This window comes from Tenebrio molitor, chromosome 2 (genome assembly GCF_963966145.1).
Source record: "Tenebrio molitor chromosome 2, icTenMoli1.1, whole genome shotgun sequence".
Lineage (NCBI taxonomy): Eukaryota > Metazoa > Arthropoda > Insecta > Coleoptera > Tenebrionidae > Tenebrio > Tenebrio molitor.
The window spans coordinates 4,718,893-4,733,754 of NC_091047.1; the positions used below are offsets into that span (position 1 = coordinate 4,718,893).

The window sequence follows — 14,862 nt, forward strand, 5'->3', positions numbered from 1 at the left end:
TGTCGGTACTAGACAAGACATGAAACGCTGGGTGCCAGTGTCGTGCAGTTAATTTAATATGTTATGTATTTAGTTGATATAATTCTATTCGAATTATCTCAACAAGGTTATGCTATGTTACGCCACTGAAGTATATTTTTCGAATGACTCGCAACCAGATGCGGGTTTTTTTCGCAACTGATCGCGTGATGCGCACGTGACTACTCTATTGCTTAAGTGAACGCAGTATAGGTTCTCTTAATCTAGGACTTACTGCACCAGAGCCTACGAAAGAAAGAAGTCTTTGCAGTTCTATGGTTTTTAATTTTAATAGATCTCTAATTCTATTTTCTTATTTGTAAACAATTTTAATAAAAACTTATTGAAACTGAACTGTTACAAAATATTTGAAATACACCTTGTATATATGTAAATACATCTAGCTTTAGATGACGCAACAACTAATTATGTCTCGCTGATAAAGTTGACTAGTTTAACGGAATTTTAAATCACTATATTTAAAAATGTTTCTTTGTGGAATTTGTGTTACATCAACAAATTATTGAATATTAAATAAGGAATTTAATAAATTTACATTTCTTACAAATAATACTAAATAAAACAATGCAAGAAATATTGTCCTTGTTTTTATCCAAACTTTTAATTCTAATATCTATTCATTATTCCAGTACCTAATCTGTTACTGCTATATACAGGGTGACTTTGAAAGTTGTGCAGATATTTTAACCAGTGGTAGAGCTCCACAATAGGTATCGATTGAGCCAATAATGCCTTATACAAATGTTGATATATTTCGAGAAAAGGGGGCTAAAAAAATTTTTGGGAGCTACTGAATTTTATAAAAAAATGGGTCAAAAAAAATCATCCAAATAAAAATCCTCGATTTTTCAATCCCTAGAGAATGTGGCGGAGCAAATTATGCTTGGAAAATCAGAATCTTCCTTATTTTGTACCTACCCCTTAATTTACACACTGTGGAAACTTTTTATACAGAATTATTATTATTATTATTATTATTCCAACAGGATTTTTATCTACTGGACTAGAAATGTATTGTAGGTACTGTTTTATTACTTCATCTACAAGCATGAATTTCAAAATCTAGATTCTCTGGAAGAATATTTAAAATATTTCGCATATAATGCGCCGTATTTATTCAAATCATTTTAATCTTGTATTTTATGCTTTACGCATTAGTTATTTTCCCGGAATAGTAGCGAAATTTTTGTCAGAATTGTACAAATGGCAAACAACAAATTCCAGATGTTTACTCTGCAAAAGCAGATGCAGATGTTGCATTTATACCCACATTTCCACAATACTTGACAGGTGAACAATTCATGCTGGCGGAAACATCACTATTTCATTACTGCTGCAATGGAATCTAACGAGAGAAATTTTGTCACTGCTGCCACATGTAAAGATTAAATTAAAATCAAATACCTGAATGTTCGTTAATTACTCTATTAATGCACTCAATTTACTTACCCTTTTGTCATCAAATCTGGGGTTGTTGAGCCAATTGTCCCTCTTGAAAAAAAATCTCATGCAATTACTCGTAGCACTACTAATAATAATAATGGAAGTACAGCAGTCCGTCGTAATTAAGTTTCCAAAAGATTCGTTATCTGTAACAGTACAAATTTCGAAGTAGATGAATATTTACAGCAATTATTACTGTAGCGTAAATTTCAGGAATTCCGCCGCTTCCTTGCGAGATTTATCTGCGATAATCACCACATGCATGTCAAATAATTGACACTGTTCAAGAATTAGAACACCGTGAGAAAGGCTCAACTGTTGCGAGAACAATACAGCGCCGAAGATTAATTGTCAGAGTAAAACATGCGAATGAACGAATCAATTGTGGCAATTTCGAGACACGCCACAAGAGACAACAGAAAAAATCGCAGAAACTTATTTCACAGCAAAATGAATTCTAGTCGAAGTGAAAGTTGTGATTACGGATTTAATTAGACCCAAAAATTTACTTTCTTGCAGCAACTCAAGAATCTTCCGAAATTAAGACAATTTTTAACACCAATTGTGCACTTAAGTAACGTCATTAGAGAATTAATTATGTCGCCGGCCGTGTATCTGGAGATCTCCTAATGATGGGACACTTGCGCTTATCTGGAAAAAACAATGGGACAAAATTTTATTTGTTATGAACCGGAAATCACCCAATGGACCGACCGTTCATTTAATTAAACTAACTGAACCGGCCGGAGCGAGTATTCACAAGAAAACGTATCTGTACAGAGTCTAGAGAGATTAGTGAATCTAGTTTAGTTAAGCTTAAGTGAAATCTGGGCAAAAGAGAATTTTTCTCACCAAGATTAACATGCTGTAGTGCGGCAATAAAATACCAATTACGGACATCCCCCCCTCCCTATTGTGGACATCTCCAGTCATCTTTTCTCATTACTACAACTTCTCCTTGTTATGTTACAAATTTCTCATTGCAAACACTCATTACTGCGGACACCTTGTTACGTAGCAAGTTCTCATTACGGACACCCCCACTGCGGACAAAACGTTTACTGTCGTTGTCCGCAATAGGACAGAATAAGACAAAACGTTCTTGCAAGAGAAATAAATGATTTCTAGGAATTGTAATCGTAAAATAGGATGTAAGAGAATTTTCTAAATTTATTGGATGGCTGTGTAAATCCCCGAAAGCTCGATGGACTGGTTGAAATGTGGGCAAAAGGGAATTTTTCTCACCGAAATTAACATCCCGTAATGACCGCTTAGTGCGGTAATAAAATTCCGCTCCGCCCATAAATGCTGATGAGTAGAAGAGTCGCTGCTACATCATTAGCAGCTATAAATTATTATTATTTTCGACATCGGTGGAATTAATAATGCTGGTTTATGTCAAAACCGGACCCGAGACCGTGTCGGGAATCAATCGAGGTATCGATCTACTTGTCGGGGATGTTAAGTACAGGATGTCATAGATACTTTATTGAGGAGAGGCGACACCACTGCTAAAGGACAAGGACAAGATCTTTTTCTCAATTTTCTCAATTTCAAAATAAATTTAATTGTACTCATTTTAATAGGAGCTGTGTAACAATGGAATTGCATAAGTTTGCTTAAACTGATTAAAAGTATGTTAAGTCATATTTTCTAGAATAAATTACCCGAGTTATGTAAGTGCATCAGTTGCACAATTAATTACTCTTGTTTCAATAATAATTACTCTTGGTCATAATTATTACTTAGTTTTTTTATCTGTAGGTCGTTGACCCTGATTTAAATATATTTGCCCTAAAGGCACACCAAAAGATAATTCTTTGACCAAAGTGGTAAAAAGTAACAGTGTAAAAGGCGAATACCTAGTTTGACAGACTTCATAGAGAATGAAGGTGAAAACGAAATTAAATTTAAACAAATACAGAGATATGTACGGTGTAGTTAATTTTTTTAAGTAAATCAAAATGCCTTTAAAAAATATAGAAAACCGTAGCGAAGAGTTTTCATTTAGGATCACTCAAACACTGTTGCTAAAAATTATTCATATTAGTTATTTATTCAATATGTGTAGAGGTGTTGGATTCTCTCATGGGTTGTGACCTTGGAAATATGTGCGCGAAGGCGGAGCGATAGCCAGTGAAAAATCTGTACATGAAAACTGAAAACGTAACGGATGACGATGTTTTCCGGTCGATTTGTTGCGCCTACTTGAGACCGATATTTTTCGTTTGGCGCAGATATGACTCACAGCCCATGAGAAAATCCAACACCTCTACAAATTATACTTTTTCAAGTGGGAAATTGTCACACCCGAGCGTAGCGAGTGTTGGCATAACACGGGTTTACACAAGTTGCCTACGTAACTTGTTCCAAGACCAGATTTTAAAGATTATGAACCTACTAAAATTGAAATACAGGGTGTCGCAAAATTAACGTATTCCAAGTCGGGGGTCTTGTAGGGAAAAATCTCAGGAATTTCGAAAAAATAAAATAAAAAATATAGGGTGGTCTTTACAAAGATATATAGGTCTGAAGGTTCAAACTTTTCTTCATGTTTTCTTCAAATAAAAAATATAAATGGTTGACATTCATTTTGAAATATGGTGAGGATGATTATGTAAAATATTAAATTATAAATGAAAAGACATTTCTTGAAAAAACAGCTTTATCTCGAAAAAATAAAAGTTTTATTTTTCCAATTTTTGTTCAAAAGGGAAGTACAACATAGCTAGAATATTAATCAGGTACTTTTGAACAAATATTGGCAACTTTGATATTTTTTTCAAAGTGACAGCAATTTTTTTTTTTACATTTTTACTTGGTTAATAGGATATCCCCTACTAACCCCGAACTCGGAATACGATAATTTTAAAACACCCTGTATATCTAGTAACAAACATGACTTATATTGAGTATCCCCATGACTCCATTAACGTAGTCACAGCTGGCTAAATGTGAAATTTAAAAATCATCCGAGATACGTTTCTGAACCTATTCCTTCATCAAATTCCTTGTAATCATGTTAAATTCCCGAGATATTAATTAAATTTAAAATTACTTAAATATTGTGCACGTACGTATGAAATGAGTAACGAATTTAAGTAAAAAGGAGCTTACCTTGATTGTCTATGGAGAAGAAACTTCACTTTGCACCGAAGAACGCAATTAATCTTTATGTAGGTCAGTAACTAACTTAATTTAAATTTTAATTTAATTTTAAAATGTCTTATTCTCTCAGCTTTAGATTTGTACTCTTGTTGTGTTGTACGATTTGGATAAGCTAATGTCTTTTCCATGTAAAAGATTAATGACCCTCTGTCCACTGACGGACGTCAATTATAAAACTGAGACAGTGGAAATCTCTATTCACAGTTACTTCCCGTCAGTAACAACGAAAGTAATTCTTTAATCTATAAAATTAGCGATTATTACTCTCAAAAAATTAAATTAAGAGAACTTAACGGATGGTCGAGAATACGAGGAAAGATCGGATCAAGAAGTAACAATAACTTCTACTTTATGTGATATATCGGCTGTTCATTTAAATTTATCCTCAAAGTAGGCGTTGAAGAGTCGATTGTGAACGCACCATGAATTACAGATCACGGATCAGCTGTTTAAATCTAACTTTTTGCATTGTTTGTGTTTTTACGAGTGGTGCGTTCACAATCGACTCTACAACGCCATCTTTAAAGACAAATTTAAATGAACACCCGATACATTTACAAGATAAAAGTGCAAGACTGATTCATTTTGAGATTTTTGTGTCTTTTGCAATGTTGATTTTACTGAAACTAGACAAATTGTGGAGCTTTCTTTTGCGCGGTTCAGTCGCAAAAAATTGAGAATACAGAACTGAAACAACTTTATTTCATTCTTGCTTGATCACTCATATTTGGTCCGAATCAAAGTGCTGAAAGTGGCAAAACTTTTCCGGTTCTTCTTATCAACCCGCAGCATCTTTGGTGAAGTTGCGGCGCAACTCTCCGAGGAGAAAGGCCTAATCGTGACTTCCGCCGCTGAATCGACACGATTTGACACGTTAATAATTAACAATTTATTGAGAAAATTAGAAGAGAGCAGTGAACAGGAGGAGCATCGCGAGGAGCACAACGGTCGACGTCGGCGCCGCCCCCGCTCCCGTCGGCAGCTTCCTGCATTGTTCCTTGTGGAAGCCACGTATAAAAGTTTTGCTGTCCCTCGCCAACAAACATATTTGGTATTCAGTATCGTTCCCCTTCTGGCGTGTTAGGTTAGCGGCGATGTCGATCTCCAAACTTCTTTTAAAATAAGGCAAAGTTACTTCATAGACGACGCTCCTCGGATCCTTTATATTCCTGACGACGACGTAAGGATCCGCTATATCGTCGTTCCTCACCACTCTCCATTTCACCTTCAGCTTGTTCTTCTTCCTGGAAACACACATATTTAGGGGTGAACCGCGCCCGGACTAATTGTTCCTACAGGCTCAGCTCCCTGAACCGCAAGTCGGGCGTTATATCATATTCTCCGGGCTGCGTCTCCATTATCCTTGAAGTATTAACATTAGTGGGGCAATTCAGTCTGTCATCGGGAAGTTCAAATAATGTCTGGCCCGACAGGTAAGGGGGCCCGGCGCACTTTATCGATTTGTACAAAGCCCCCACGAACAGTTCCCCGTCGAGGTAGCGTTTCAGGGGGCGCACGAAGCAGTCGCAGTTCAGGGGATTTCCTGCAAAAATTAATGTTACAACAGGATTTTGTTGCCTTGTTGTTTGATTATCCCAAGGTGAAACACCTCTTGGAACTGTGTAAATATTTAAGCCATGTCCCACGAGATTCCCGACATAGGCGAGACAGGCTCAGGTATGTAAATTATCTTCCGGGATTAATTAATAAATACCCCGGAAACCACAATATTCTCATTACATTAACAATAATAATCAGACGCTTTACGACTAATTTTACCAACTGCACTGCAATTAATGCCGACTCTTGAGCAAGCCATTCCAACATTACACATTACTGGAAGTGTAACCGACAGCTGAATATATTACAAAACCTGAAGTCTCCCGTTACGGACACTTCCCCACTATTGCGGAAATTTCCCGTCGTCTTCTCCCATTACGGACACCCCCAATTGTGTTTCGTGGCAAATTTTTCATTACAAAAATCTCCCACTACTACGGACAATCCTTTTATGCGCCAAACTTCTCATTACGGACACCCCCCAGTGCGAACAAACCGGTACTTTTGCGTTTCGTCTCCCATTACGGATACTCCGCCTCTATTGCGGACATCTCCCGTCATCTTCTCCCATTACGGACACCCCCCGAATTGTGTTTCGTCACAATTTCCTCACTACAAACATTTCCCACTTCTACGGACAACTCCTTTGTGCCGCAGTCTCATTACGGACACCCTCCAGTGCGGACAAACCGGTACTTTTGTGTTTTTTGATGGAAAAAAATAAACTAAACTCTTTTGCAAGAGAAATGTATGATTTCTAAAAAATGTAAACACGAAATATGTGAGAGAATTTGCCAAAAAAAATTTTTCATTTCTTCAGAAAAAATGGGACAATCAAGCGCAAAATCCGTAGTGGGGGTAGAGCAATTTGCTAATTATCTCGGCGGGAAATTGATGTCGACCAGTTATCGGTAATTACTCTCGCAATAAATGTCGCAAGTCGCAGCTAGTTACAAAGCTATTTTATTGGTAAAGTGTCACATGGTAAATTGCGTCGTCGATTATTCACAACCGAGATTTTTTAACTATTTCACAAATTTTGTGAAACAGCAGACATTAATGGTTCATCCAAAAAACGCTTTCATTAATTTGCTGAATTGATCGTCAGCTGTCAGCGAACATTGTTTCAGTAATTTGATTCTGAAATGGAATGAAATTTTAATTTATGAAGTTGCACTCAAATATTAGCTGAAATTAGCGCCACTCTTTGCATAGAGCCACAGTTGATACTGAAGTGGATTAAACCAGAAATTAAAATTTTCAAGTGAGTTTGTAAAAAATTGTACTTCAAAACTAATTTGGATTTTATTGCTTGCTCAGAGCTGTAAACGGCTTTATAATTAATTGCTGTATATCGAGTGTGAACAGGGCCGTAATTAACAGCGAAATATTGACTCGGTTTTGGACTTTTAATGAAAAAGTAAATTGTTATGCTAATCAATCTCCATCTGTCTAAGTCCACTCAGACGCTTTAAACTCGAAAAATTCTGGTTGCCAAATGATCTTCAAATCGTTACTGTTTTTTTAATGTCCATTCTTTATTTATCTTCGTTTCTTATTTATTTCAAAAGAAACATTACAGTTTATCTAGATCCAACGCAATTCTACTACTATAGTTGGCGCGGCGAACCAGTGGAGTAAGTCACGTGATAGTTCGTAGCTTGATTTACACTGCCTCAAATTTGAGTTTTGTGCGGGAAATTTGAATCTTACTAATTTAAGAATGGATGCATTGAACTGCACCATACTTCTTAACACGCACCCTTTAGTTATTTCTCTATATTTTTTTCTTAGAAAAAATAAAAAAACAAATTAAACTTCGTCAAAGTTGGAGCATCAGAGTAAGCACACTTGCCGTTGCAGAGGACAGCTTTTTCAAAGAATTACAACCCGACGTTTTTACTTTTACTCCCAATGGAATAAAGAGCAAAATTCTTTCAAGAAAACAAAAATTTTTTTGGCAAAAAAAATTGTTACCTTGTTTTTTTTTTAATCGAATTCTAATTATTGGTTCATCGGTTTACCTTCGAAGTAGACGTTTGTGCCTTTGACCACCAGCTCCGTCAGCTCGGGCCCAAACCCGTCGAAGAGGTTATTCCTGATGTCCAGGACCTCCAGGCGTGTGACATTTTTGACGTGTTCCCAGGGCAGCTCATGCAGCGCGTTATTCCCCAATCTCACTTCAGTCACGCCTTTCGGCAGCCTGAAAAACTCCTTGTCGCTCGTCAGATCCTCGATTCTATTATGGGACAAGTCTAGAGAAACCAAACTAGTCAGATTCCCTATAACTCCTGGAATGTAGTCGGTAATGAATTCGGGCGAATAACACAATTAGCTCTTCGTTCACCTTTCCTTATGTCAGAAATTGAGTTGTGCGCCAAGTTAAGTTTCTGCACTTTGGAAGTACCAAAGACGAGATCAAAGGTAACAACCGGCATGGAATTATACGAAAGATCGATGTCGCTTAATTTGTACGGGACGTACGGACTGCTCGGGAACGTCTTCCTCGTGATGAAGCTGATCCTGTTGTGGCTCAGGTTCAACTTGAAAAACAACTCCTTTTAAACCCCCTCTAGCCAAAATTTAATTCCACCTACGCGCTCCAGAGATAAGCAGTCGTCGAACAGGCCGTGCGTTTTGTTATCCAACTTCTCGATTTTATTGTGCGAGAGATCCAAGCTTTGCAAAGCCACCAATCCTGGAACAACAAATGATTCATCGCTCCGGAAAAACAAACGCGAGATAACGTAATTCCGGGGTTGGCCCTGAAGGGACGCACTATCTGGCTAATTTTAATCGAGATTCACCTGAAAGCTTTGTCCCGCTAATTAAAATGTAGTTCCCCCACACAAGAAAAACCTAATCGATACGGAAGGCCTGCGAAAGTTCTTCACTCTGTTAAGCGAGGTTTTCCGCAGAGACGCGTGGGTCACGTGATTTGCATAAATGGATCCGCGGCCCACAAACTTTTGCAGGGTCTGATTGGATGAAACAAGATAAACTGGGGGAATTCCGATCACGACGCGATTATCAATTCAGATTATTTTTGCAGGTTGTCCGGAGAGTATCATAATATTTTGTTGGGGTAATTCCGATCACCGTTCATCGAAGAATACGAAAAAATTGAAATTTGAAGTGAAGCAATTGTTTCTAATAACCAAAGATCACTGCCTACTGGGTTTGATGTTCGTTTATGTTTAATGAATCAAAACAAAAAAATTTAATTTAATTTTCGTACAAAAAATATTATACGACATCTTCCGTTCATTCGCGCATTAATTAAAGGCACTCGCTCCTTCGTCGCTCGTGCTTTAAAAAATGCGCTCATGCGGGAACATCGTCTTCCCGTACTTGGTTCGTAAATAACTATTTCGCCTACTTTTGCGCACTAGTGCATAATATTTGCTGTTGGGGCAACCCCAGCGTTCCCACCTTAAGGTGATCCGCACCAGTGCAGCGCAAACTGCACTTCCGGGATTTCTTTTAACGTAGCGTGAAGCCCTTGTTTACTCACCGTGAAGTCCTCCGTTGGGAATGCGGCTGATATTGTTATTCGTCATATTTAAGACAATCAACTGGAGGAGTCCATCGAACGCCCTCGCACTCACATTGCGTATGTTGTTGTTCGCCAAATTTAACTCGAAAACCACCGGTAATTTGCCGAAAGCGGCTCGGTTCAGCTTCGTTAAATTATTTCCCTACAAGAGCAACAACAATTTACGCACCACCGCAAAAACTCACCCTTCATACCTCCAAATACAAGTACTGCAACGAAGTGAGCTCGTTGATCGCCACCCACGGAGGATTCGAAATCGCGTTGTAATTGAGATTCAACCGCTGCAGCGTCAGCAGATTGGTGAAGCTGCCTTGGACGAGGCGATCCCCCAGGTTGTTGTAGCTCAGGTCGAGACTCAACAAGGAGTTCATGCTGGGCCACAGCTTCGGGGGGATCTCTTCGAACTCGTTGTGGGACAGGTCCAGGTGGGACACCGAGATGGGGAGCAAGAACAGCTTCTTGAGTTTGTTGTGGCGCAAGTGGAGCCTTCTGGTACTAGCCAGTCGGGTCAGGCCGCTTCTGGCGACGTCTCGGAGGTGGTTGTGGCTCAAATCGAGCTCTAGAAGAGTGGGAAGGGCGCCGAAAGTGCTCGGCTTGATCGTCTCGAGGCTGTTGTGGCTCAAGTCGAGCATCCTCAAAGAGAACAAGCTCTGGAAGACCGAGTTGTAGATGTCCGTCAGGTTGTTGTGGGACAAGTCGATGGTGTGGAGCTCGTAGAGCTTGGGGAAAGTAGCTTTCGGGATCTTCTCAATTCGGTTGTACGACACGTTGAGAATCTTCAATCCGGACATGTTGTGCAAAGGGACTTGATTCAACACGCTCAGAAGATTATGCGATAGGTCCAACTCAGTAGCGTAGGTCGTCTCGTCGAAAGCTTTCCTCGGTATAGACTCGATCCTGTTCTGCGACAGATCCAGCTTCGTGATGTTGGCGCAGTTCTGGAAAGCTCCACTCTCGATCTTGCTGATGTTGTTCTTCGACAGGTTTATATGCGTCAAGTAGATGTCCTTGAACGCCAGTTTCTGCACCTCCGTCAGGTTGTTTTCGGACACGTCGATCGTCTGCAATCAGAGTGGAGTAAGCTGGGAGGGTCACAACACCCACTTACGTCGATGAACTTCAGCTGGAAGAACATCTGGTAGTCTATTTTCTTGAGGAAGTTGCGCGCCAAGTCGATGGTGCCCACTTGGGTGAGAGAGCCGAACGTGCCTCTGCTCACGTCCGCGATTGCGTTGTCCGAGAGGTAGAGGCGGCGCAGGAAACGCATCCCTCGGAAGGTGTTCGTGTCCAGGCGTTTGATTTTGTTGAAGGACATGTTCAGCACTTTCAGGATCGTGTTCCGGGCGAAGGCTCCCCTGAAATTGGATTTGCCGCGGCGTATTTACATAATTGGAGATGCAAAGCTGCCAGTAAAGGACAAAAAATTAAAGGAAAAACAATCTACAATCTAAAAAAAAGTCCAATTTTACGATAAATGAGACGCTCTAGGGGATTCTTCAAATTTTTTTTAAATACATATTGTACGTTTTTCAGTGTTAAAAATTGAAAATGATTAGAAATTGTTTCTAACTATGTAGTATGTACTAAAAATTTCTTTATAGTATCTGAGTGGGATAAAACTTCTTCCGATATGAAAATGCGTGCGGTAATGAAATTTTATCCCACTCAAAATGAGTGGGATAAGTGCCATTTATCCCGCTCAAAATGAGCGTGTTGTCCCACTCAAAATAAGTGGGATGAATGACACTCATTTTGAGTGGGATAAATAACTATATATTTCAACACTGCCAGAATTTTTATAAATAGTTTCAACAACTGCTTGATTATTTTCCCTGGTACAAATGTACAAAGGGTCCGACGCACCGATTTGTATCATTCTCGTATTTTTTATACTCTCGTAGTGCTCGCAAATTTTAATTTTCTCTAGCTGAGGTAAACTTTTCGCGTGATCTCTATATTTCTGTCGTGTTCGAATCTGAAACGCGAACGAGCAAAAGACCCTCCAGTGGGTTTTTTCCGCGTCCATTCATCACATCGCAATTTCTCATTCCTACCTCGTCAGCTCCGTGATATTATTATGTGACACGTTGAAAAACGACAATTTCGTCAAATCCGCGAGATGGCTCGAATCCACCTTTCTAATGCCATTATGGCTCAAATCTACAATTTCCACGTCTCTCAGCCCCTTGAACTGGTTCCTTTTCAGCTCCGTGATGCGATTCCCGTGCAAATCCAGCGTTTTCAGCTTCCTCAACGGTTGGAAACTTTCAATGGGAGGGGCCGTTAGGCGTCCGTTCGGCAGGAAGAGTCGCAGGAGTCGGCCGCTCATCTCGCTCCCGAAAAACGCATCCTTCGGGAGCTCGCTCACGGCGTGCCCGTCGATCCTGAGCACCGTCAGGTTGCCCAGAATCTGCAACTGGGTGATTAGCGAGCGCCAGGAGTCGGTGAGTCTCACCTTGAAGGCCGCCGCCGGGAACTCCTTCAGGCTGGAGTTGAGCAAGTGGAGCTCGTTGAGAGTGTGGTTCACGCCGAGGAAGGTGTGCTCGTCGATGGTCTCGATCGGGGTGTCCTCGATCAGCAGGATTCGCACTTGGAGCTTGTACAGGAGGCTTCCGAAGAGTCTTGCTGCGATTCATCCACTTACAATTGATCGAATCTTGGCCGGAAACTTACCGATGTTTCCCCTGTATATCGTGAGCCTCTCTATGGGGATCCTGAAGGTGGCTAAATTATTAAGGGCGACGCTCATGCTCGCCAGGTTGGTGTTATTACAGCTCACGTAGATTCCTTGGTCCGATTCGATGTCGCACGTGCAAGGGTGTAAGAGCAAAGATTCCTTGGGGCACCTGTAGAGAGGTCCTGGCGGGATATAACCGCCACTTGCTAGATCCCATAGTGCTACACTTGCAAGCAAGGATAATATTATCCTTGGAATTTTTTTGTTTTCGCCTGGAACGAATGTGTGGCCAGTTATGATAACAACCGTGAGAGAAATTCCTTTTGCTCCAGATTTGCACTTTGTGCCACATTTCCACTTACCCATCGTAATCCTAACAACTCACTAATAAACAAACATTTTAACAACAATTTACTAACAAATTTATTTACAATATTTACAAAGAAATCACTCGACAGCACTTTAACTTACATCTTCTGATGACTTCTTAGTCATGTCTTAACATTTAACTTTTACCAGGCTCAAGGTAAGCAACCGGAGTGTAGTTTAGAGGCCCGGAGAAACTTCCTGCTAACGACCAAACTTTCACATTATCGAAACTACTTTTTCTTGGCCCAGCTGGAATTTATAAAGATGTGACATCAACTTGCTGTCACATATTTTCGATGTTTTATTTATTGTCTTTAATTGTTTGTCTTAGCCGTAATGAGGATAAAAAATTGTTTATGTTTTGCAGGAATTCAAAAAATTCAATAACCGAGCAGGAATTCATGTTGGCGGTTGTCGTTGCGCCATCTGTGCCGCCGCCGCCGGACCTAGATGTTCAGTTGTTTCGCATCAGATGGCGGCCACGTTAACAAAATGAACTTCCACCCCGATATTAATTTTAATTGAAAGTTGTATCAAATTACGCGTCTGATTAAGTCGAACTATTTTAATTAGAGATTTTCTGCTTTAGTTAATACATGATGGTGTTATACGTGTTGCGTCTAAAATAATTACCTAATTAAAATATGTATTATTAAGAAGTTGCACATTTATTTAGAACATTATTACAATAAATAAAAATTAATTAAATCATGAAGGAATTAATTTCCATGTTAAAATCCAAACATGAATAACATCATACAGGGTGTCGCAAAATTAACGTATTCCAAGTCGGAGGTCTTGTTGGGAAAAATCTCAGGAATCTCGAAAAAATAAAATAAAAAATATAGGGGGGGTCTTTACAAAGCTATATGAGTCTGAAGGTTCAAACTTTTCATCATGTTTTCGTCAAATAAAAAATATAAATGGTTGACATTCATTTTGAAAAATGGTGAGGATGATTATGTAAAATATTAAAATATAAATGAAAAGACATTTCTTGAAAAAACAGCTTTATCTCAAAAAAATAAAAGTTTTATTTTTCCAATTTTTGTTCAAAAGGGAAGTACAACATAGCTAGAATATTAATCAGGTACATACTTTTGAACAAATATTGGCAATACAGTAGACTCCGGATATAATGAACCCGCTTTTAGTGAACTTCCGGCTATAGTGAACGCTACTTTGGGTATCCGAATGTTTCCCCATAAGACTAATACATTTTTTATCCGGTTATAATGAACCCGCTTATAATGAACTTCCGGATAAAATGAACCGAATTTTATAAACTTAAGGTTTAAAATTTCCGTTTATAGTGAACTTTCCGGGGGTTCCCCGGATAATTTCCCGACTGTAACGTACGTGCTTATGCGTATCTCATCGCGTGGGCCAGTTTAAAACGCAAAAAAAGCCCAATTTATACAAGAACGAGTTGAATACAACGTTTTTTTGTTCGACGAGACACTTTAAGCCTCAAAATCGCTTAAAATCTTTAAAATTAGCTTGACGTTTTGTTTTGACAAGTTGTCACATTTATCAAAATCCGTTCACACAGGAGAAAATTCTCAAATTCTGACAGTGTCGAACAAAAAAATATTTTTTCCAAGCCAGTAGCTCGTGGTGAAAATTTGTACACGCATTTCAAAAACACCCTGTACAGTTGGTTGCAAAAAAACGGGAACTGTCAGAATAAAATTGACACACTTTTACAATTTTGTTATCGCGTGAAACCTTCTTACGAGAGATAGGTTAGAATTATGGTCAAAATTCAATAACATTTTTAAAAATTATTTGATAGGTATTGTCAACTAGACAGTTAATTGACAAACGGACAAAACCAAATTTACATTAGAAAAAAAATTCTTTTTCCGTTTTTTTCGCAACTAACTGTACGTTAAACCTATAATCAACATGATAAATTTTATTTTCGTTTTTAGTGAACCTCGGATATAGTGAACCAGTTTTCATGCATTTTTCAAGTTCACTATATCCGGACTCCACTGTATTTTCAAAGTGACAGCATTTTTTTTTAAATTTTTACTTGGTCAACAGG

The 14,862-nt window shown here is 39.0% G+C and overlaps 1 protein-coding gene across 1 annotated transcript; it reads right to left on the reverse strand.

The window, feature by feature from the left end:
• Positions 1–5,330: 5,330 nt before the first annotated feature.
• Positions 5,331–13,026, reverse strand: conv (convoluted). The gene is made up of 13 exons (XM_069039221.1): positions 12,915–13,026; positions 12,806–12,827; positions 12,440–12,715; positions 12,222–12,391; positions 11,821–12,176; positions 10,875–11,121; positions 9,961–10,827; positions 9,725–9,908; positions 8,808–8,908; positions 8,558–8,753; positions 8,235–8,501; positions 5,947–6,193; positions 5,331–5,894 (listed from the first exon to the last, which is right to left on the reverse strand). Exons 2-13 carry the CDS (start codon positions 12,807–12,809, stop codon positions 5,552–5,554), a joined length of 3,258 nt encoding a protein of 1,085 aa, XP_068895322.1. The 5' UTR covers positions 12,810–12,827; positions 12,915–13,026; the 3' UTR covers positions 5,331–5,551.
• Positions 13,027–14,862: the final 1,836 nt, after the last annotated feature.

Bases quoted from the DNA above. Each gene is read 5' to 3' on its own strand.
- conv (XM_069039221.1), bottom strand. The intron at 12,392-12,439 runs GTAAGTTTCCGG...GATGAATCGCAG, and splicing joins GATATACAGGGGAAACATCG to CAAGACTCTTCGGAAGCCTC. The intron at 10,828-10,874 runs GTAAGTGGGTGT...CTCTGATTGCAG, and splicing joins TCCAGCTGAAGTTCATCGAC to ACGATCGACGTGTCCGAAAA.